We start from the raw sequence: 25,790 nt of genomic DNA, 5'->3' as shown, positions 1-25,790 counted from the left end.
TACAAATAAAAACCATAATGAGACAACCACCTCACACCAGTCAGAGTGGCTAAAATTAACAACTCAGGCAACAACAGATGTTAGTGAGGATGCGGAGAAAGAGGAACCCCTTTGCACTGCTACTGAGAATGCAAACTGGTGCAGCCACTCTAGGGAACAGTATGGAGGTTCATCAATAAATTAAAAATAGAACTACTCCACAACCCAGCAATTACACTACTAGGTATTTATCCAAAGTGTACAAAAATGCTGATTCAATTGGGCACATGCACCCCAACATTTACAGTAACACAACTGATAGCAGTCAAAGTATGGAAAGAACCCAAATGTCTATTGACTGATGAATGGATAAAGATGTGGTATGTATATATATATATATAAAAAGATTTAGAGAGACATTTTATCAAAATAATCTATAGATAGTAAATAAACATAGGAAAAGACGCTGAACATCATTGGTCATTATGAAAATGCAATTTTAAGTCTTAATGAGATATCACAACTCATCTATTAAATGTCTTAAAAAATGAAACAAAACTGATGGACAAACCAAGTACAAGTGAGGATGCAGAACAATCAAAACTCATACATGTGAGATAGTAGCTTTTTTGGAGCTACTTCTATTATAATTAAACACACTCTTTACCATAAGATCCAGCAATTCTTTTATTTATTTACTTACTTATTTTTAGAGAGAAAGAGAGCAAGAGGTGGTGGTGGGGGGAGCGCATGCTCAGGGAGAGGGGCAAAGGGAGGGGTGAAGGTATAGAGAGATTAGAGAGAATCTTAAACAGGCTCCATGCTCAGCACTGAGCCCAACAGAGCTCAATCCCATGACCCTGGCATCCCGACCTAAACCAAAGTCAAGAGTCAGATGCTTAACTGACTGAGACACCCAGATGTCCCAAGATTCAGCAATTCTATTCCTCAGTATTAACCAAAGATAAATGAAACTTATGTTTACACAAAGCTTTGCTTGCAAATGGCAGAGGGGAGGTGGGTAGGAAGATGTGTTAAATAGGTGATGGGGATTAAGGGCTCATTTGTCCTAATGAGCATGGAGAAATGTATGGACTGAAGGATCACCCTATTGTATACCCGAAACTAATACAACACGGTATGTTAATTACACTGGAATTAAAAACTTAAAAATGTTTGCCTCAGTCCTGGGCAGACTTACTGCAGAAAATGTGTAGCTAAAGGCAGACCTATAATTTAATAAAATAGCAGGGTGAAATCTTCATTAATAGCCCATGATGAAAAGTCATAGAAACAGGAAATACAGCAAACAATAAATCTACCCATAAATATTAATTCTTAATTTGTTTATACATGTTTTGTTTATAGATAAGTTATCATTCTTTCATGGGTAATCTGGAGAACTATTTGGATTCATTTCTCTCTCCTTTATTTTCTATGTAATCTTTGTCTAGATAGCAAAAAAATTCCAGCAGTGACCAGCTAATTTCCTCTTCCGCACTACTCACTCTCCAACATATTGGCACAAGGGGCTAGATGGTTAACTAAGTGGCCAAGAGGAAAGCAGAGGAAAAATCTCAAGAATATTTCTGCAGTTCAGACACATGTGATTCTAAGAAAGTATTTTCTCCTTGCCGTGGATACATAGTAACAACGCCTTCAGGTTAAATGCAGTAAGAAGTACTTTCAGGGAGAATACTCAGAAACAAGTCAAAATGGGGGTGCCTGGGTGGCTCCTTCTGTTAAGTGTCCGACTTCGGCTCAGGTCATGATCTCACGGTTCGTGGGTTCAAGCCCCGCATCGGGCTCTGTGCTGACAGCCAGCTCAGAGCCTGGAGCCTGTTTCAGATTCTGTGTCTCCCTCTCTCTCTGACCCTCCCCTGCTCACGCTGTCTCTCTCTCTGTCTCTCTCTCTCAGAAATAAAAACATTAAAAAAAAAAAAAAGAAGAAGAAGAAGAAACAAGTCAAAATGAATGATTCCAGTGAGCAGGAAGAGGCCCTTAATCAGAAAAATGTGTTCACTTTTGTTCTCAGTCCCATTTGCTCATAGACAAATTAACACAACTGGGAACCAGAATACATCCAGGGGAAAAAAATGAACACAAGGAAGGAATAAGTAGCATTCTTCAATCCTCTGTTAAGAAGAAACTTTGTAATAAAAGTAGTATCTATTAAGACTATTTTCACAGTTTTAACTAGATGAACGTTTGTGAATGTGTGGAAATTTTTTCAAGCATGGTGCTTACCTGAAAATTAAATTTGAGTCATTATTGTGTACTCTCCCTCTCAAACATTTTGATACCTTTCCGTAGTTTTTCTTTTGTCTCAACACAAGCTCTACCTTTGCAAAGATAAGAGATAAGCCCTCCTCCAACTCTCAAAATGACTTACTCATATGAATTGAGAAAGCCAATGTCTTCATCATCATCATGGAACCTGGCGAGTCGTTCTATTATACTTTAACCACCAAGAAATGCAAAAACAGGTCATTAGAAATTTGCTACATGGAATAGCGATGTGAAAATGTATCTGAACAAGACTGCCTTGAATCTAAAGGATATAGTAAACATGACTTAGCTCACTGGATGACCTAAATTTTTAGAAAGAATTTTAGACTTCTTGTCCAGAAAACTCCATATTCTCATAGATACCTCCAGGACTGAATTTTGCAGATCACTCTAGCTTTCTCTTACTCTCCTCCATTCCCTGTCTCTCCTTCATCTGTATCTCTATCCCTCTCCATCCCCTTCCCTTCTCCCACTTTGTCTCCTGTCTTTCTGTCTTCTGCTTCTTTCTTTCTCTGTGTCTTTCTTGGGCTCTCTCTATATATAGAGAGATTAATATATACACAGCACTGACCCAAATAAATGACATCAGTAGTCTTTAGTGCACCATCATTGAAAGGTAAAATATATCAAAGTAGTCAAATACTTCTGATGCCACTTTATTCAGGTCAAGGTGAAGGATTAAAAATGTACATGGAACTAAGTGAGTTCATAGACTTACTTTTTTTGGTTGAAATTGATACATTTGCTATACAATATATAAAAGGATTGAACTCTTAAAAATATGTCAATTAGTTATTTGGAATCTGAGTCCCTCCAACACCTTCTACTCTTCACATATCATGGATAACTTGGATAGGATTTACCTGATTGTTGGAAACAAGGACTTCATAACTAATTTGACCTCATAAACTTTAGTATCCCCCTTCCTCTCTCTATGTTTATATCTCACCTTTCCTTGGTTCCTTTAACACCAGTTACTTTTTTCAACTCACGTGGGTCACAGCTAAAGGATTTAAAATGCACATTGTAAGACTCCGTGCCCTTCTAGACTTATTTTTAAATGCAAATTAGCATCAATTACTCTACAATTTATAATCTGGCTGACCTAAGAATGTAACATCTTAATCAGTTCATTGAAACCTGGTATTTAGTTTTCCCCTAGAAATTAAGTTTACGTGTTTGTAATGAAAATCTTAGTCCTGTAGAAAATATTAATACATCAAGTTTCTGTACACTTCTTTTAATCCCCAAATATAATACCATTTTGTGGTTAAATTTGCTTCGAATTCAACCTGAGTCTGTAGATACTAATCTTGCTTGTCCTTGTAAGTTTCTGTCTTAAGTCCCTACACCACCTATTAACCCCTCGGGAATCATAGAGGTCTTTCCTGTACCTCAGAAAGGGTCAAATAACTGCTGAACCGAGGCAGGGGCTGCCTCCAGTGTGGCAGGGGGTTAGGGGTACCACCCTCACATGGTAGCAGTACTCTGGAGGGTAAGAGGCATATCCAGGGTCTACTAGCTCCTTTTTTTTTTTTTTTTTTTTTCTGCTGTGGGTTCCTCTGCTCCCTATCCACTGGGGACTCCTCCTTGCTCCAAATTCAATTCTGTCTTTTCTTGCCCACACACTCAGGGGGTATGTCGTCTCATATCTGGGCAATCTGGTAGTTTCCTAAGTGTTTTGGCTGCTACAAAAGGTAACAGACGATTTCCCTTTATGACCTGGTCACCTTGTCCCAAATAGACCCAGAAAAGAAAGTTACATTCTGAAGCTTGCAAAGACTTGAGATAAAGTGTGATGAAACTGAATTGCCAGTACTTTCCTGAATGAACTTCACAAATCTCAGCATCTCCCTTCCTCTATCTCCATGTATGTATAGCTCACATTTCAACAAAGGGTTAACACCAGTTACTTTTTTCCCCTGACTTGAGTCATTGCTAAAGGATTAAAACTGCACATTGTAAGACTTTACATGTCTCTCTAGATTTAATTTTTAGATGAAAATTAGGTACAATTATGCTGCAATTTCCAATCTAATGGACTTAAAAATAATTTAATCAGCCTTTGAAACCTGGCATTTAACGTTTCCCTACAAATGAGGCTTTATATGCTTATAATGAGAATCTTACTCCTGTGGACAAAAACTTAATGAATCAAGTTTGTGCACATTTTCTTGACTTCTGAATCTTCTCTTTGCTCCAAAATGGGTTTATTTCCTCTCTTGTTCCACTTTTTTTAAGTTTATTTATTTAGAGAAAGAGAGCATGAGAGAGCGTGAATGGGGGGGGAGGAGAGTGGCGGAGAGGGAGAGGGAGAGGGAGAGGGAGGGAGGGAGGGAGGGAGGGAGAGGGAGAGGGAGGGAGGGAGGGAGGGAGAGAGGGGGAGAGAGAGAGAGAGAGAGAGAGAGAGAGAATCCCAAGCTGACTCCATGCTGTCAGTGCAGAGCCCAACATGGGGCTTGATCCCTGGAACCATGAGATCATGATCTGAGCCAAAATCAAGAGTCAGATGCTTAACTGACTGAGCCACCCAGGTGCCCCTTGCTCCACTTTGGTAGAGTCTCATACATGGGGCATTTTGATCATTTCCTAGGGGTTTGGGTGGTCACTAGCTAAGGGTGAGAAACAGAAGAGGAATAAGATGCATCCCCTTATGACCTGTTTCTCTTTTATCCAACTCTATCCAAACCAGAGACAAGGTTACTTTCATAGGCCTCAGTAATTTGGAAATGGTGTCAAAGACACCACACTGTCTTCTGCAAAATAGTATGGAGGTTCCTCAAGAAATTAAAAAGAGAGCTACCCTGCAACCCAGCAATTGTACTACTAGGTATTTATTCAAAGGGTGCAAAAATGCTGATTCATAGGGGCACATGCATCCTAATGTTTATAGCAGCACTATCAACAATAGCCCAAGTATGGGAAGAGCCCAAATGTCCACTGATTGATGAATGGATAAAGAAGATGTGGTATATATATCTAGTGGGATATTACTCAGTGATCAAAAAGAATGAAATCTTGCCATTTGCAACAACATGGATAGAACTAGTGTATTATGCTAAGTGAAATAAGTCAGAGAAAGACAAAAAACTGATAATTTCACTCTATGTGGAATTTAAGAAACAAAATGGATAAACATAGGGGAAGGGAAACAAAAATAAGATAAAAACAGAGGGAGACAAACCACAAAAGGCTGTTAAATACAGAGAACAAACTGAACAGAGGGTAGATGGTGGGGGAGGATGGGCTAAATGGGTGATGGACATTAAGGAGGACACTTGTGGGAATGAGCACTGGGTGTTATACATAAGGGATGAATCCCTGAGTTCTACTCTTGAAATCATTCTCACACTATATGTAAACTTGGATTTAAATTAAAAAAGAAAAAGGTAGACACAAAAGGAAAAACAAAAAGAGACACTGTAATGTCTTGAATGCTCCTGAAAATGAACCTCCCAAATCTCAGTTTCTCTCTTTCTCCCTCGCACCCTCTCGGTATGTGTATTTATATATGTATAGTTTTGTTTACATCTCTACTTATATCTCACATTTCCTTGCTGATTTCACCAGAAGTCTCTGTTGTTAATTCACTCCAGGCAGTGCTAAGGGATTAAAAACGGACAGAGTCAGACACTAGATGATATTCTAAATATTTTAGTTCAATTAGTTAAAATTACTCTCCAACTTAAAAAATAGTTGACACTCTTAAAATTTACATATCAATCAGTTATTTGAAATCTGGTATGTCATTTCCCCCTAGAAATGAGGCTTTATGTCTTTGTAATGAATACCTTCCCCTGTCAAAAGTTAATGACTCAATATTTAAGTACAGTTCTTTACTACTGAATCTGACCCAATGTGTAACATTCTTTTACAATGGGATTCATTTATTTAACTCAGTGTAGATATACACCTCTCTTGACCAATCTGATTTCCTGATTTGCAAGTCCTTCCAAACCATGTGTGCTTTTTTAGGAACCATGGATGTCTTTCTTGCTACTCAGATAATATCAGATCAGTACAGGTCTGTCTGAGTCAAGTGTCCTATCCAGTGCGATGGGAGGTCTGGGCTTGGGGTACCCGCTGCCAGTGGTGGCAAAATATATACAGATCTGAGTCTATTAGCTCAATTATTTTCTGCTGAGGCACCCTCTGCATCCTCTACACTGATAACTATTTGCTGTTTTTAATTTACTAATTAATATTCTGCTTCCTACCCTCACAGAGACCCAGACACAGGCAATCTGAAAATGTCCTATCAGTTTGGCTGCTCGTAACTGAGGGTGAAGACTGGGGTTGAGAAAATGCCTTCTATGACCGCTTCATCGTTTTTCTACCTTGACTCAAAGAAAAAGAATATTACATATAGAAGCCTGCCGTGAGAAGACTTTACAAACAGCATCAAGGGAACTGTGCATTCCCATGGGTGCTCCTGAGAGTGAACACCCCAAATCCCAATGTGTGTGTGTGTGTGTGTGTGTGTGTACAGATACATATCTACATCATAGCTCACTTTGCACTGGAGAGCCCTTCAGAGGATACTGCTGTCCATTCACTCATGGCAGTGCTAAAGGATTAAAAGTAGACATAGTAAGACACCACATGACTTCTAGACTTAGTGATTCACTGCAACTTGGTCACAATTACTTGTGAACTTATAAACTGGTTGATATTTAGCAAATTCACATGCAAATCAGTTATTGAAACCTAGTATCTCATTTTCCCTAGGTTTGTAATATGTATTTAAAATTTTTTAATGTTTATTTATTTTGAGGGAGACCCAGAGAGACTGTGAGTGGCAGAGGGGCAGAGAGAGAGCGAGACACAGAATCCGAAGCAGGCTTCAGGCTCTGAGCTGTCAGTGCACAGCCCAAGGTGATGCTCAAACCCATAAACCATGAGATCACAAACTGAGCCAAAGTCGAACTTAAGTGACTAAGCCACCCAGGTGTCCCTGTCTTCTGTATTTTAGACCTAGCAAAAATGTGAATAACTCAAGAGTTAGGTACAGATCTTTGCTACTGATGCTGGGTCAGTGTGCACCAGCCTTTCATGGTGGAAATTATTTCAATCCAACCTCATTTTGCAGGTATACATCCTTCTTTCCCACCAAATGTTCTGCTGTCAGGTCCTTCCTTCTCCCTTTTTTCCTTTTATGCTGGTCTTCTCTGCCTTCAGACAGCATCAAGTAACTGCAGGCCAGAGGCAGGGGCCCCTCCACGTGACTGTGGGTTTGGATTTGGGGCAGCAGCCGCACATGGTGGCAGAGCGCCTGCAGGGCGAGCGATCCAGGCTCAGTTAGCACCGCTCCTCTGTCCCCCGCCTACTGCCACCTCCTCTTTGTCTTAGTAGGAGTCTGTTCCCTCTTCACCCAGTCTAGTAGGACTCATACTCAGGCACTCTGGAAATCTCCAAAAGGTTTTGGCTGCCAGTCCCCAGGAGGAGGAAGGGTTCCTCTTACATCCTGCTCCTCTTTGATCCAACTAGATCCAGACAGACAGGAAGTTATCTACAGGTGCTACAGTGAGAAGGTTCAGAAACAGTCAAAGACACTGAATTGTCATGGATGCTCCTATGAATGCATTTGGAAACCTCATCCCTTTTACTCACAGTATTTATGTTTGTGTACATGTCTTTGTGCATCTGTGTGGATATAAGTATATATATACATATATGCATATATATGGATATATATATATACATATATATATATCTTTATTCATTTATATCTCACGTTTTACTGATGACTTCCACATAGCTGTCTGATTTCCAATCACTCAGGGCCGTGCTAAAAGATTAAAGAGGTACATAGTCAGACATCATGTGTAATACTAGACTGACTTTTCTCCATTTAAAAAACTGCAATTGCTCCATAGTTATGAACTGGTCAACCTTTAAAAATTCAGGCATTTACCACCTAATTGAACCTAGTAGGTGATTTTTTTTAAATAGAAATGAGGCTTTATATGAGATGGTAATGACTATCTTAGGCCTAAAAATGAATAATGCAATGCATCAATCCATAAGAGTTCTTTACTATCTCTCTAAACTCAGTGTGAACAGCTTTTGTGTGGTGGAATTTATTTCAAATACAACTTTGGTTTATAGATACATATCTCTTCAACCCCAACTAATTGCATGATTGGCAAGTCCCTCCATCACCTGCTTACTTTCATGCTTCCTGGAGGTCTTTCCTGCCCCTCAGACAGAGCCAAGTGACTAAAGACCCGAGGCAGAGACTCCTTCCAGTATGGTGGTGGGTTTGGGGCACCAGCTTCACATGGGGGCAGAGCTCTGGAGGGTGAGGGACAGATCCAGGGTCTATTAGCCCCATTCTTTCTGCTGACACCTCTTTGCTCTAAATAAGATTTCCTCCTCCCTGGCCATTCTAGTAGAATCTCACACACAATAATCAAGAGTGACAAATACTAGGATTAAAAAGACTCCGTCTAGGACCTGTTTATCCATTTTCCACCTACAGTCAAAAGATAAAGAGTATTACATATAGAAGCTTACCATGAGAAGACTTCAGATACAGCATTTTGTTATCTCTTATTAACAGAATTTTGTTATCCCACGAGTGATCCTGAGAGAGACCATCCCAAATCCTACTGTGTGTGTGTATACAGATACATATCTACATATGTATGGATTCACCATAGCTCACTTTGCATTGGAGAGCCCTTCAGAGGATACTGCTGTCCATTCATTCATGGCAGTGCTAAAAGATTAAAAATAGGCCTAGTAAGACACCACATGACTTGCAGACTTACTGATTCAGTGCAAATTGGTCACAATTATTCTTAAACTTATAAACGGGTTGATATTTAGGAAACTCACATGCAAATCAGTTACTGAAACCTAGTATCTAGGTTCATAATATGTATTTAAAATATGTATTTAAAATTTTTTAATGTTTATTTATTTTGATAGAGAGAGAGAGAAAGAGAGAGAGAGAAAGAGAAAGAGAGACAAGCAGAGTGTGAGCAGGGGAGGGGCAGAGAGAGAGGAAGACACAGAATCCGAAGCAGGCTCCAGGCTCTGAGCCATCAACGCACAACCCTAGGTGGGCCTCAAACTCGTGAACAGGGAGATCACGACCTGAGCCAAAGTTGGACTATTAACCCACTGGGATACCCAGGTGTCCCTGCCTTCTGTATTTTAGACCTAGCAAAAATGTGAATAATTCAAGAGTTAAGTACAAATCTTTGCTACTGACGCCGGGTCAGTGTGCACCAGCCTTTCATGGGGGAAGTTATTTCAATCCAACCTCATTTTGCAGGTATACATCCTTCTTTCCCACCAAATGTTCTGCTGTCAGGTCCTTCCTTCACCCTTTTACCCTCTTATGCTGGCCTTCTCTGCCCTCAGACAGCATCAAGTAACTGCAGGCCAGAGGCAGGGGCCCCTCCACGTGACTGTGGGTTTGGATTTGGGGCAGCAGCCGCACATGGTGGCAGAGCGCCTGCAGGGCGAGCGATCCAGGCTCAGTTAGCACCGCTCCTCTGTCCCCCGCCTACTGCCACCTCCTCTTTGTCTTAGTAGGAGTCTGTTCCCTCTTCACCCAGTCTAGTAGGACTCATACTCAGGCACTCTGGAAATCTCCAAAAGGTTTTGGCTGCCAGTCCCCAGGAGGAGGAAGGGTTCCTCTTACATCCTGCTCCTCTTTGATCCAACTAGATCCAGACAGACAGGAAGTTATCTACAGGTGCTACAGTGAGAAGGTTCAGAAACAGTCAAAGACACTGAATTGTCATGGATGCTCCTATGAATGCATTTGGAAACCTCATCCCTTTTACTCATAGTATTTATGTTTGTGTACGTGTCTTTGTGTATCTGTGTGGATATAAGTATATACATACATATGTGCATATATATATATATATATATATTTATTCATTTATATCTCACATTTTCCTGGGGACTTCCTCATAGTTGTCTGATTTCCATTCAGTCAGGGCCGTGCTAAAGGATTAAAGAGGTACATAGTCAGACATCATGTGTAATACTAGACTGACTTTTCTGCATTTAAATAACTACAATTGCTCTATAGTTATGAACTGGCCAATCTTTAAAAATTCATATTTACCACCTAATTGAACCTGGTAGGTCATTTTTTTTATAGAAATGAGGCTTGGGGTGCTTGTGTGGCTCAGCTGGTTGAGCATCTGACTTTGGCTTAGGTCATGATCTCGTGGTTCAGGAGTTTGAGCCCCACAGTGGGCTCTTTGCTGACAGTTCAAAGGCTGGAGCTTGCTTCATTTTCTGTTCTCCCTCTCTGCCCCTCTACTGCTCATGCTCTGTCTATCTGTCTCTCAAAACTAAGCAAACATTAAAAAAATTTTTTTAAGAAAGAAGTAAGGCTCTATATGAGATGCTAATGACTATCTTAGGCCTATAAATAATAATGTATCAATCTCTAAGTTCTTTATTATCACTCTAATTGTGTAACAGCCTTTTGTGGTAGAACTGATTTCAAATTCAACTTCAGTTTGGAGGCGGCCATTGCCCTTATTCACTTAAATTCCTGGTTCTGAGGCCCTTCTTTCTTTGCCTTCCTCTCATCTAAGGGTTTGGCTACTAGTAAGGGAAACAAATCCACTCAAGGTAGGAAGCATTCCCTTTATGTCTTCCCCTTTTATTCAACTAAATCTAAAAGAAAGAAAGAAAGTTACCTACATATACTACATTGAGAGAACTTAGAAGCCATATTGAAGACAATCCAGGGAGGAGTTAAGATGATGATTAGGGAGACCCTAAGCTTGTCTTGTCTTTTGAACACATATAGATATTTATCAAATCATTCTGAAACCAAAGAAATCAAACAGAGGTTTGAGAGAACAAAAATTGCAAGACTACAAGTAGAAAAGTGACCGCCCTTTGGGAGGTAGGACTCATGGAGAATTTAATGGGAGAGATGTTGTTCTGGATACAGCTTGGGGAGGGAGCTGAGGGAGGCTAGTGGGAAGGTATAAGTAGGGAGCACAAAATCTGAACTTTTAGCAGTCTGCTACCATGGAGGAAGTGCCTGGCGTAAAGGTGCTCAAGTGGTGAAGTGCGACAGAATTCAAGAAGTGACAGTGTGGTCTGAGGATCCCTTGGGTCACAAGAAAGACAGGTCATGCCAACATGCTGTGCTCTTTCCAGGCATAAGAGAGGGGACTCACTCTGGCTGAGGAGAGCAAACACGGGTGCTAGCTGTCTGCTCTGACATAAACTCTGAACAGCGGTACATTCATGCCACTGCTTTTTTCCCACAGGCTGGCACAGGATGGAAACCGGGAGACACAAGAAGAATGATTAATTGCTCTTCTGTGAGGTTTGCCTGAAGAATACGTGGTGCAAACATTTAGCTCCAGGGCTATAGAGCAGGGTGCTGCTATTTTCATTCCACTCTTCAGAGCCAAAAGACTTCAGGGAGCAAAACACCACCACCCAGTGGAGGCCAGAGCCACTTATGCCAAGCTCTGCTCCTTTGCACCCTAGAGGTGCATTTCCACTGAAACAAATCAGCCATAGAATTCATGCAGCAGGCTCCTCCTCTAGAAGACCAGCACAAACAACTCACTTGCACAAAGTCTACTGGGCAGGCTTCAGCTCTAAGAAACATAGGATCTAAATTCCATTTTACTTTTATTCTTTATTTTTTATTATTAACTTTTTTCATTTATTTTCTTATTTTCAATTCCTTTTTAAATTTTTACTGTTTTTTATTTACATTTTTATGTATACATTTTTATATATGCATATTCTCTTATTTTTTATTTTATCATTTGTTTTCATTTCATTTCATTATATTATGTTTTATTTTGGGGCCTGGACTCTAAACAAGCAGCCCAAAACACACCCAGGATACAGGGTTGTTGTTTTTTTTAATTTTATTTTTTGGGTTTTTTCTTTGTTTTTGTTTGTTTCTTTTCTTTATTTTTTCTTTTCTTTTATGGACAAAATGACAAGATAGAGAAACTCACCCATAAAGAAGGAACAGGCAGTAGAAGTCATGGCCAGGGATTTAATCAAAGCAGATATAAGTAAAATGTCTCAATTAGAATTTAAAACTACAATTATAAGGATACCATCTGGGGTTGAAGAAAGCATAGAAGACCGTAGAGAATCTCTAAACTAAAATCTTGTGAGCCCTAAATTAAAAATGCTATAACCGAAGTGCAATTTCAAATGGATGCCATGATAGCAAGGCTGGATAAAGCAGAGCAGCGAATCAGTGATTTAGGAGATAAAATTGTGGAAAATAATAAAGCTGAAAAGAAGAGGGAAACAAAGGCAAAGATCACAATACAAGACTTAGTGAACTCAGTGACCTACTAAAGAGGAATAACATTTGTATCATAGGAGTCCCAGAAGATGAAGAAAGAGAAAAGGTGGCAGAACATTTATGTGAGCAAATTATAGCTGAAAACTTCCCTAATATGGAGAAGGACATACATCTAAATCCAAGAAGCACAGAGAACCTCTATTAAATTCAGCAAAAGCCAGTCATCACCAAGACATATCATAGTCAGATTCACAAAATACACAAACAAGTAAAGAATTATGAAAGCAGCAAAGGAAGAAAAGTCCTTAACCTACAAGGGAAACAAATCAAGTTTGCAGATCTTCCCACAGAAACTTGGCAGGTCAGAATAGAGTGGCAGGATATATTAAATGTGCTAAATGGGAAAAATATGCAGCCAAGAATATTTTATCCAGCAAGGCTGTCATTCAGAATAGAAGGAGAGATAAAGAATTTTCCAGACAAACAAAATCTAAAGGAGTTCATGACGACAAATCAGCCCTATAAGAAATTTGAATGGGAACTCTTTGAGTGGAGAAAAACAAAACACCAAACGCAACAAAGTTTAAAAATGACCAGAGAGCATCACCAGAAACATCAACTCTATAGGCAACACAATGGAACTAAATTCATATCTTTCAATAATCACTCTGAATGTAAATGGACTAAATGAGCCAATCAAAAGACAGTATCAAAATGGATTAAAAAAACAACAAGATACATCTATTTGCTGCCTACAAGAAACCCGTTTTAGATCTAAAGTCACCTGTATGTCTAAAAGTGCCTTTTAAAAGTGAAAGTGAGGGGATGGAGAACCATCTATCAAGCTAATGGAGGTCAAAAGAAAGCTGAAGTACCCCTACTAATATCAGACAAACTATATTTGAAACCAAAAGCTAACAAGAAATGAAGAAGGGGTCTAACCTAATCATAATTAAGGGGTTTATCCATCAAGATCAAACAATTGTAAATATTTATGCCCCTAACTTAAAGACACCCAAATATATAAATCAATTAACAAACATAAAGAAATTCATTGATAATAATAATAATATTAAGGGACTTTAACACCCCACTTACAGCAATGGACAGATCACCTAAGCAGAAAATCAACAAGGAAACCACGACTTTGAATGACACACTGGACCAGATGGACATAACAGATATATTGAGAACATTTCATCCTTAAGCAGGGGGAATACACATTCTTTTCAATAAAACATGGAACATTTCCAGAATAGATCATGTATTGGGTCATAAATCAGCCCAGGAAAAGTACAAAAAGATCAAGCTCATACAAAATTTGAAATCAACCACAAGAAAAAATATGGAAAAACCATGAATACTTGGAGATTAAAGAATATCCTACTAAAAAATTAATGAGTTAACTAAGAAAGAGGAAATTAAAAAGTACATGGAAGCCGGTGAAAACGAAAATACAATAGTCCAAAATCTTTGGGGTGCAGCAAAGGCAGTCAGAAGAGGGAAGTATATAGCAATCCAGGCCTTCCTAAAGAAGACAGTAATGTCTCAAATACACAACCTAACATTACACCTAAACGAGCTGGAAAAACAAAAGCAAATAAAGCCTTAAATCAGCAGAAGAAAGGAAATAATGAAGATTAGAGAAGAAATCAATGATATTGAAATAAAAAAACCCAGTAGAACAGAACAGCAAAACTAGGAGCTGGTTCTTTTAAAGAATTAACAAACAGAACAGCAAAAGTAGGAGCTGGTTCTTTTAAAGAATTAATAAAATTTATCAACTCCTAGCCAGATTTCTCAAGAAGATAAAGAAAAGAACCAATATAGGTTAAAAGAAAGAATTAAAGAGGAGAAATTACAACCAACACCACAGAAATATAACCAATTATAAGACAATATTGTGAACAATTATATGCCAACAAATTGGGCAATCAGGAAGAAATGGATAAATTCCTAGAAACATATTAACTACCAAAATTGAAACAGGGAGAAATAGAAAATTTTAACAGATCCATAAGTAGTAAAGAAATTGAATCAATAATAAAAGAAACTCCCAACAAACAGAAGCCCAGGATCAGATGGCTTCCCAGGAGAATTTTACCAAACATTTAAAGAAGAATTAATACCTACGCTTCTCAAAACTATTCCAAAAAATATAAATAGAAGGAAAACTTCCAAACTCATTCTATGAGGCCAGCATTACCTTGATTCCAAAACTAGACGAAGATCCCACTAAAAAGGAGAATTACAGACCAATATGCAAAAATTCTCCACAAGATACTAACAAGATACTGGCACAAAAACAATCAGTGGAACAGAATGGAGAACCTAGAAATGAACCCTCAAATATATGGGCAACTAATCTTAAAGCAGAAAAGGATATCCAATGGAAAAAAGATGGTCTCTTCAACAAATGGTGTGGGAAAACAGGACAGCAACATGCAGAAGAAGAAAATGGACCATTTTCTTACACCCTACACAAAAATAAACAAAATGGATGAAATACCTGAATGTAAGACAGGAAACCATCAAATCCTAGAAGATATAACAGGCAGCAACCTCTTTGACCTGAGCCACAGCAATTTCTTAGACGTGTCTCCCGAGGCAAGGGAAACAAAAGCAAAATGAACTACTGGAACTTAATCAAGATAAAAAGCTTCTGCACAGTGAAGGAAACAATCAACAAAATTATAAGGTAATTAATGGAATAGGAGAAGATTTTTGTAAATCTTCTGATAAAGTGTTAGTATCCACCATCTCTAAAGAACGTATCAAACTCAACACACAAAAAACAAACAGCCCATTTCAGACATACACTAAGACGTGAACAGTTTTCCAAAGAAGACATCCAGATGACTAACAGACACATGATGCTCAATATCACTCATCATCAAGGAAATACTAATCAAAACCACAATAAGGTACCACCTCGCACCTGTCAGAATGGCTAAAATTAACAAGTTAGGAAACAGCAAATGTGGACAAGGATGAGGAGAAAGGGGAATGCTTTTGCACTCCTGGTGGAAATGTAAACTGATGCAGCTACTCTGGAAAACAGTATGGAAGCTCCTCAAAATTAAAAGTAGAACTACCCTACAACCCAGCAAGTGTACTGCTAAATATTTATCCACAGATACAAAAATGTTGATTCAAAGGGGCACATGCACCTTAATGTTTAAAGCAGCACTATCAACAACGGCCAAAGTATGGAAAGAGCTCAAATGTCCATCAACGGATGAATGGCTAAAGAAGATGTGGCATACATATACAATGGAATATTACTTAACCAGCAAAAAGAATGAAAGCTTGCCATTTGCAATGACGTATATGGAACTGGAGTATACTATGCTAAGCAAAGAAGTCAGTCAGTGAAAGACAAAAAAACATATGATTTCACTCATATGTGGAATTTAAAAAACAAAACAGATGAACATAGGGGAAGGAGAGGCAAAATAAAATAAGGTAAAAACAGGGAGACAAACCTTAAGAGACAAATATAGAGAAACAAACAGGATTGCTGGAGTGGAGGTGGTGGTAGCAGATGGAGTAAATGGGTGATGGGAATTAAGGAGGGCATTTGTTGGGATTAGCACAAGGTGTTACATGTAAGGGATGAAGCACAATATTCTACTCCTAAAACAAACACTACACTATATATTAACTAACTCGAATTTAAATAAATTAAAAGACATTCCATGGATGCTCCTGAGTGTCATTTTAAAAATCTCCGTATCTCTATTTGTTGTTTTATGTGTTTATTTGTTGAGATTATGCATACAATTTTATATTTATGCATTCATATCTCACATTTCATTGGTGGGTTCCTCATAGTTTTCTAATGTCAATTCATTCTGGGCATGGCTAAAGAATCAAAAAGGTACATAGTCTGACACAATGTGTAATTCTAGATCTCCTTTTTTCCATTCTAATAGCTACAATCAATCTATAATATGAGTTGGTTGATTTTTAACAATCCAAGTACAGGTCAATAATCTGGAACTTGGTGTGTCATTTCATATTAGAAATGAGGATTTATATGGTGGTCATGATTATCTTAGGCCCATGAAAAGTGAACACATCAAGATTTAGGTCAAGGGTTCTTTATCATTACCCTAACCCAATATGTAACTACCTTTGGTAGTAGAATTTATTTCGATTTGACTTCAGTTTATAGGTGCATATTCCTTTGACTCCAACTAATTGCATGACTGGCAACTTCCTCCATCACCTTCTTACTCTTCATGCTTCATGGCTGTCTTTCCAGACCCTCAGAGAGGGTTAAGTAACTAAAGATCTGAGGCAGAGGCTCCCTTCGATATGGTAGTGGGTCTGGGGCACCAGTCTCACATGGTAGCAGAGCTTTGGAGTATGGAGTACAGACCTAGTTTCAATTGGCTCCTTTCTTTCTGCGGAGGGCTCCTCTGTTCCCTGACTACTGCTACTTCTTCCTTTGTCTTAAGTAGGATTCTGTTCCTTCTTCACCCAATCTAGTAAGACTCAAACACAGGCACTCTGGAAATCTCCAAAAGGTTTTGGCTCCTTGTCACTAGGAGGAGGAAGGATTCCTATTATGATCTGCTCCTCTTTGACCCAAATAGATTTAAAAAAAAAAAAAAGGCAGGAAATTACCTACGAGTAAGAAGATTCAGAAAGAGTCAAAGACACTGTACTTTACTGTCATGGATGCTCCCAAGAATGCATTTGGTAACCTCATCCCTTTCATTCATTGTATTTATGTTTGTGTACATGTCTTTGTGCATCTGTGTGGATTTAAGCATATACATATATATGTGCCTATACATATATATATATAAATATAAATATATATTTATCTTTGTTCATAGATATCTCACATTTTACTAGAGACTTCCTCATAGTTGTCTGATTTCCATTCAGTCAGGGCTGTGCTAAAAGGTTAAAGAGGTACATAGTCAGACTCCATGTGTAATACTGACTTTTTTCCCATGTAAACAGCTACAATTGCTCCATATTTATGAACTTGTCAATCATTAAAAATTCATGTATATATCACTAATTTAACCTGGTAGGTCATTTTTTTTTATTAGAAATGAGACTTTATATGGGATGATAATAACTACCTTAGGCCTATAAGAATTCATGCACTGATTTATAAGAAGTTCTTTACTATCTTTAGTAGATACGGGTTTAGATATCGCTCTAAACCCAGTGTGTAACAGCTTTTCATGGTAGAGTTTATTTCAAATTCAACTTCAGTTTGGAGGCAGCCATCCTCCTTTCCCATTTAAATTCGTGATTCTGAGGTCCTTCCTTCTCTTGACTTTCATCTAAGGGTTTGGCTGCTGCTCAGAGAAACCCACTCAGAGGAAGAAGCATTCCTCTTCGGACTTCCTCCTTTTAGATTTAACTAAATCTAAAACAAGATAGAAAGTTCCCCACATAAACCACAGTGAGAGAACTTAGGAGCAGTACTGAAGACACTCTATTGCCCTGGATACTCCTGAGAATGTTTTTTACAAATATTAATCTCTATTGTTTTATGTGTGTATTTGTTGAGATTATACATACAATTTTAAATTCATGCATTCATATCTCACATTTCATTGGTGGGTTCCTCATAGTTTTCTAATGTCAATTCATTCTGGGCATGGCTAAAGAAACAAAAAGGTATACAGTCTGACACAATGTATAATTCTAGATTGCCTTTTTTCCATTCTAATAACTACAATCAATGTATAATATGAGTTAGGTGACTTTTAACAATCCAAGTACAGGTCAATAATCTGGAACTTGGTGTGTCATTTCATATTAGAAATGAGGGTTTATATGGTGGTCATGATTATCTTAGGCCCAGGAAAAGTGAACACATCAAGATTTAGGTCAAGTGTTCTTTATCATTACCCTAACCCAATATCTAACTACCTTTGGTAGTAGAATTTATTTCTAGTTGACTTCAGTTTATTGGTTTAGAGATATATATCCTTTTGACTCCAACTAATTGCATGACTGGCAACTTCCTCCGTCATCTGCTTATTCTTATGCTTCATGGCTATGTTTCCAGAACCCCAAACAGGGTTAAGTAGCTAAAGACTTGAGGTAGAGGCTCCCTCCAGTATAATCGATTTGGGATGGAGTATTAGCCCAATATAGTGGCAGAACTCTTGAGGGTCATGGATACATCCAGTCTATTATCTCCACTGTTTTCTCCCGGCCTCAATGTTCCATCCACTGTAGACTCCTCCTTCTTGCAAATACCAATCTCTCTTCTCTTGGCCCATGAAAGTAAAATCTCATATACGGGCCATCTGATAATATCTTAATACCCCCACTAAGGGTAACAAATATGCTTAAAGGAAGAAGCATCCCTTTCATGACCTGCTCTTTTATTTAAGTGGATCTGAAAATAATAGTTACCTATAATGTTAACGTCAGAAGATTTAAAAACAGTGTCAGACACTCCATATTGCTTTGGATGCTCCTCAGGGTAAATTTCACAAATTCTATCTATTTCTGTGTGTGTGCAGGTGTATGAGTGTTGTGTACTTGTGTTGACAGGAGCATGATGTGTGTGTGTGCATATACATATATTTATTTATCATTATATACTTATATTTATCTTTATGCTTTTTAATCTCACATTTCATTGTCGTGTTCCTCGTAGGTTTCTGATGTCAATTCATTAGGGTTTGGGCTAAAGGATTGAAAAGGTACATGATCAGATACCACATATAATTCTAGACCATTTTTTTTGTCCAAATAACTATAATTACTCTATACTTATGAACTGGTTGATCTTTAAACACTCATGTAGATATCAGTAAATTGATCCTGGTATATCATTTCTTTATTAGAAATAAGGTGTTAGACTTCTCGGCAAGATGGTGGAAAACAAGGATCCTGAGCTCACTTCATTCCATAGATAAACCTAGATAACACCCACATCAGTATAAATAGCCCCCAAAATAACCCAAGACTGGCTGAGGAGGCTCTTCACTCATAAATATAGGAAGAGGCCACATCAAAGAGGGTAAGAAGGGCAGAGTCACAGTCAGAAGCTAAATGGACCCACAGGACTCCTCGTGGGAGGGAGGGATGTGGTGGGCACAGAGGGTAGAGGAGAAAACCTCACACCAGGCACCCAGGCATGGGAAACATGCACAGGAAAGACAAATAACCAGAATATTAGGCTTTAAAATCCTGGTGGGGGGTGGGGGGTGGTTATCAACCTTACTAGTTCTTACAATCAGTGGGACTGAACACCTAGAACTTTGAAAATCAGTGGGCTTGGCTCTGGGAGAGCTGGAAGGCAATATGAAGTACCTGCCCTTAAAAAGACAGCACAACCAACGCCTTCCCAAGATAGAGCATAAACACAGCAGTTTGTAAAACACCTGGGGCATACAGGAAGAAGATTTACTTACTCATCTGAGAGCATGTGCTGGAGGGACAGGGACCTTTGGGAGACTTCTCCAGGAACAGAAGTGCTGGCAGGTTCCATTTCCCTTCCCCATCCCTCGGCCAAGTTACATGGATACCTGCAGGAACCAGTGCAGCACAAACCCTCGCCGCCTAGCTTGCTAACAGTGTGCCCTGCACCCACATTCTCCCGCTGATGCTCCCCCACCATCTCAGGCTAGACAAGAGTTTTCTCAGAGTGCCTGCAGGTCCCTTCCCACACTGGACCGTTGTGGACCAAGCACCCCTCTCCCATATTCTCCTGCAGACCTACCTACCCTCAGCAGGAGTTCCTCTAAGGCTGTGTCACAAGCAGGATGCAAGCAGCCCTGACAGGGACCAGCACCACTCCAAAGTGACTCCCGCCCTGGGGAGAGGGAAAGATAACCACACACACCAGTTCAAGTGCACCCATCTGGTCTGACTGTAGGCCCTGCCCACCAACAAAAGCTTCTCAGGGAACAAGGTAGAGTTGTCCAGTTTGTTGTCCAAGGTAGAGCTGTGCAGTTTGTTGCTCTAGCAACTCTGGCAAATGCCTGGTCTGACTTTCCTGAAGCCCATGATGGCCACAGACTGGCCTACTAACAACGCAAGTAATAAACCATGCCCACAATAGGCAAATAGAGCTATTGCACATGACTAGGCTGAAGGCAAACACAGCTCAGCCCCAACAGTAGGGCACATGCAACACACAGAAGACACCCCTCAGGTGCCAAGTTCTGGTGAACAGGGGATACCTCTGCAGCATACTACGGGACCTCTTCTTTCAAGAGCAAGAGATGTAGCTCCTTTCCCAGCACATAGAAACAGACTCAGAGAAGACAAATGAGAAGACAGAAGAATATGTCCCAAATGAAAAACAAAAGGACAAAAATTACTGCAAAAGAGCTAAATACAGAGATAAATAACATGCCTAATAGAGAATTTAAAGTAATGGTAATAAAGATACTCATTGAACATGGGAAAAGAAGGTAGGACTTTAGAGAGACCTTCAAGAAAGAGAAAGAAACCATAAAAAAGAACCCATCAGAGGCACCTAGGTGGCTCAGTTGGTTAAGTGTCTGACTTTGGCTCGGGTCATGATCTCATGGTTTGTGAGTTTGAGCTCCACATTGGGCTCACTGCTGTCAGCACAGAGCGCAGCTGGGATCCTCTGTCCTCTCTTTCTCTCTGTCCCTTCTTTGCTCATTCTCTTTCTCTCTAAATAAATAAATAAATTTTATAAAAGAACCAATCAGAATGAAAAATTCAATAGCTGAAGTCAAAAGTACACTAGAGGGAGGGGCACCTGAGTGGCTCAGTTATTTGAGCATCTGACTCTTTTTTTCAGCTAAGGTCATGATCCCAGGGTCATGCAGGAATTGGGCCCTGCATTGGGCTCCACACTGAGCATGGAACCTGCCTGGGATTCTCTTTCTCTCTCCCTCTCTTCCCAACTCACACACTCCCCTAAAAAAATACACTAGGGGAAATAAGTGTGAGAGGAAGAAGAATGGATCAGCAACCTGGAGGAGAGAGTAATACAAAGCAATCAAGCTGAACATGAGAGAAGAATAACAAACAATAAAAAAAAGGAGAATGTATTAAGGGAATTCGATGCCATAATCGGGCATAATTACATTTGCATTACAGGAATCTCAAAAGGAGAAGAGAGACAAAAAGGGGCAGAGCATTTATTTGAAGAAATAATAATGGGAAGCTTTCCTAACCTGGAGAAGGAAACTAAACTCCAGATCCAGGAGGCATAGAGAACCCCCAACAAATCAACCCAAGGAAGTCCACATCAAGACACACAGTAATTAAAATGCCAAACAGTAGTGATAAAGAGAGGATTTATAAAGAAGCAAGAGAAAGGCAAACAGTTACATACAAAGAAAACCCATAAGGCTTTTTACTGATTTTTCAGCATAAATTTTGTAGGTTAGAAGGGAGTAGCTGATATATTAGTGTTGAAAGAAAAAAACTTGTAAGCAGGAATACTCTATCCATTAAAGCTATCACTCAGAATAGAAGAAGAAATCAAGAGTTTCCCAAACAAAAAGTTAAACAAATTCAACATCACTAAACCAATCCTATGAGAAATTTAAAGCAAACTCAGAATGAAAAAATAAGATCATAAGCAAGAGTAAGACAGGTGGGAAGCACAAAAGCAGTAAAATTTAGTATATCTATAAAACTCAGTCAAGGGATTCACAAAATAAAAGATCTAAAGTATGACACCAGACACCTAAGATGTGGGGGGAAGAGTAAAAGTTTAGTGGTTTTAGAGTGGGTTCAAATTTAAGCAACCATTAACTTAATATAGACTGCTATACGTATAAGATAAAACTAATGGAGCCACAAACCAAAACTGGTAATAGATATGCAAAAAATAAAGGAAAGGAATCCAGGTTTATTACTGAAGAAACCCAATGAACCTTGAGAGAAAGAGAATAAAGGAATAGAACAATAAAACAACTATAAAATAAATAACAAAATGGGAGTTAAGTACATGCCTATCAATAATTACTTTGAATGTAAACAAACTAAATGCTCCAGTCAAAAGACATAGGGTGATGGAATGGATAAAAAAGTAAGACTCATCTATTTGTTGCCTACAGGAGACACATATCAGAACTAAAGACACACGTAGATTCAAAGTAAAGGGATGGGAAAGCATTTATCATACAAATGGAATCATATATCATACAAGGAAAGCTGGGATGACAATACTTATATCAGACATAGTAGATGATAAAACAAAGACTGGAAAAGAGACAAAGACATTACCATAATCATGAAGGGAAAATTCAACAAGAAGATATAACAATTGTAAACATGTATGCATTCAACACGGCAGTATCCAAATACATAAAGTAGTTCATAACAAACTAATTGATAATAATACAATAATAGCAGGGGGCTTCACCACCCCATTTACATCAAAGGACAGATCATCCAAACAGAAAATTAACAAGGAAACATTGACTTTAGGCCAGATGGATCTAAAAGATCTTTCAGTTTATTCTCAGCTTTCAAGAGTCTCTCATGGTTTGCCTCCCTCCCTCTCCCCCACTGTTTCCCCCCTTCTTCTTCTTCAAGAAGCAGCGCTTGTGGGGATGAGCACTGGGTGTCATATGGAAACCAACTTGACAATAAACTATTTAAAAAATAATAAATAAAGATCTTTCAGAACATTTCATTCTAAAATGGCAGAATACACATTCTTCCCAGTAACACATAGAACATTCTCCAGAATCAAACACAGATTAGGCCACAAAACAAGTGTCAACAAATTTTAAAAAAGTGAATGCATACCATGCATCTTTTTGACCACAACACTATGAAACTAACAAATCAACCACAAGAAGAAATCTGGAAAGAACACAAATACATGGAGGTTAAATCACATGCTGCTAAACAATAAATAGGTTAACAAAAAAAAAAAATCAAAAAGGAAATTAAGAGGGGCACTTGGGTAGCTCAGTTGGTTAAGTGACCAACTTTGGCTCAGGTCATGACCTCACGGTCTGTGAGTTTGAGCGCCATGTCGGGCTCTGTGCTGACAGCTCAGAGCCTGGAGCCTGCTTCGCATTCTGTGTTTTCCTCTTTCTCTGTCCCTTCCCTGCTCACACTCAGTCTCTCCCTCTCTCAAAAATAAATAAAACATTTAAAAAAGGAAATTAAGAAATCAGTCCCATTTACAACTACACCAAAAATAGTAAAATAAAACACCTGGGAATAAACTTAACCAAGGAGACAGAAGACCTATACTACTCTGAAAACTATGAAACACTGATGAAAGAAATTGAAGAAGACAAAAACAAACTGAAAAATATTCCATGTTCATGGATTGGGAGAATATTATTAAAATTTCTACCCAAAGCAACTCATAGATTCAATGCAGTCCCCATGAAATTGCTGATATTTTTCACAGAATTAGAACAAAGAATCCCAAAATTTATATAGAATAACAAAATACCCGAATAGCCAAAGCAATCTTGAAAAAAAAAAACAAAAAACTAAAGGTATCACAATTCCAGATTTCAAGATATACTACAAAGCTGTAGTAATCAAAACAGTATGGCACTGGCATGAAAACAGATACATAGGTCAGTAGAACAGAATCGAGAGGGCAGAAATAAGCCCACGATAATATAGTCAAATTAATTTTCAACAAGGAGGCAAGAATATTCAATGAGAAGAAAGATGGTCTCTTAAAGAAATAGTGTTTGGAAAACTTAACAGTTACCTGCAAAAGAGTGAAACCAAGTAACTTTCTTATTCCATACACAAAAATAAAATGGATTCAAGATCTAACTTTGAGACCTGAAACCATAAGAATCATAGAAAAGAGCACAGGAAGTAATTTTTGCTATCAGCTGTAGCAACATCTTTGTCGGTATTTCCCTGAGGCAAGGAAAACAAAAGAAAAATAAACTATTGGGATCACACCAAAATAAAAAGCTTCTGCACAGCAAAGAAAACAGTCAACAAAATTAAAAGACAACCTATTGAATGGGAGAAGGTATTGCAAGTGACATATCCAATAAAAGGTTAGAATCAAATATGGTCAAGCAACTTCAGGCCTAGGGTAGGGGCTCCATCCAATATGTAAGGAGTTTATACATCTCAACACGGAAAACCAAATAATCCAATTAAAATATGGGCAGGAGACATGAACAAACATTTCTCCAAAGAAGATATCCAAATGACCAACAGACATGTGAAAAGATGCTCAACATCACTCGTCATTAGGGAAATGCAAATCAAAACCACAATGAGATGTCACCTCACACTTCTCAGAATGGCTGAAACCAGATGTCCATTGATAGCTGAATGGATAAAGATGTGGTATACACACACACACACACACACACAGAGGAATATTACTCAGCTATAGAAAATAACGAAATCTTGCCATTTGCAACATGGACAGATCTAGATGGTATAATGACAAGCAAAGTAAGTCAAAGAAAGACAAATATCATATCATTTCAAAGATAATATGGAAAATTTAAGGGAAAAAAACCAAACCAGCAAAGAAAAATGAGATAAAAAACCACACCCCTAAACCAGACTTCTAACTAGGCCAGAGGGGAGGTGGGTGGGGGGTGAAGGGGATTAAGAGTACACTCATCGTGATGAGCACTGAATAATGTATAGAGTTGTTGACTCACTATATTGTACACCTGCAACTAATATAACACTGTATGTTAATTATACTGGAAATGAAATTTTAAAAGAAGACATGAGACTTTATATGGTGGTAATTAATATCTTAATACTGAAAATAGTAAGCATCAAGGTTCAGGTAATGTTCTTTACTTTTCCCTAATCCCAATACCTAACAGCCTTTTGTGGTGGCATTTATTTCACTTTAACTTCAGTATATTAGGTATACATCCTTCTTACTCCATCTAAATTCCTCCTTCCTTCACTTCCTTACTTTCACCCATCATGGTCATCTCTCCTGCTTCTCAGACTGGATCAAGCACTGCAGGTCTGAGGCAGTGGCTATATCCACTATAATAGTGAGTTTGAGTTTGAAGGTCACTGCATAGAATGGCAAAGCTGTGGAGGGTATGAGGCAAATCTAGTGTCTACTAGCTCCATTCTTTCCTGCTGATAACCTCTTCTGTTTCCAGTCCACTTCCATCATTTTCTTTGCTTCAAATAGGAGTCTCTCCTCACTTATCACATATTATAAGTTATATATCGTCCCATCTAAACTGAAATGTTGAAATTCTATCTCCTGTAACTCAGACTGTGACTTTGTTGGAAATAGGGTGGCTGCAGAGGTCATTACAATATAGTCATACTGGTTTAAGGG

At 38.6% G+C, this 25,790-nt stretch overlaps 1 protein-coding gene across 1 annotated transcript in view; it reads right to left on the bottom strand.

Annotated features, from left to right (window-relative positions):
* LOC120234313 (phosphatidylinositol 3,4,5-trisphosphate 3-phosphatase TPTE2-like) overlaps positions 1-20,150 on the bottom strand; it is a 111,256-nt gene extending 91,106 nt beyond the window's left edge. Inside the window, exons 1-5 of the mRNA XM_039236116.1 lie at positions 19,945-20,150; positions 19,161-19,214; positions 17,398-17,451; positions 10,180-10,233; positions 8,003-8,056 (exon numbers count right to left, since the gene is read on the bottom strand). Of these exons, the coding sequence (XP_039092047.1) occupies positions 8,003-8,056; positions 10,180-10,233; positions 17,398-17,451; positions 19,161-19,214; positions 19,945-20,150 (422 nt within the window). The remainder of the gene's footprint in view (positions 1-8,002; positions 8,057-10,179; positions 10,234-17,397; positions 17,452-19,160; positions 19,215-19,944) is intronic.
* Positions 20,151-25,790: the final 5,640 nt, after the last annotated feature.

Source organism: Hyaena hyaena, unplaced genomic scaffold (genome assembly GCF_003009895.1).
Source record: "Hyaena hyaena isolate Hyena2069 unplaced genomic scaffold, ASM300989v1 scaffold_106, whole genome shotgun sequence".
NCBI lineage: Eukaryota > Metazoa > Chordata > Mammalia > Carnivora > Hyaenidae > Hyaena > Hyaena hyaena.
The sequence above is the reverse complement of the archived record's forward strand: the minus strand, read 5'-3'. Positions and strand labels throughout refer to the sequence as shown.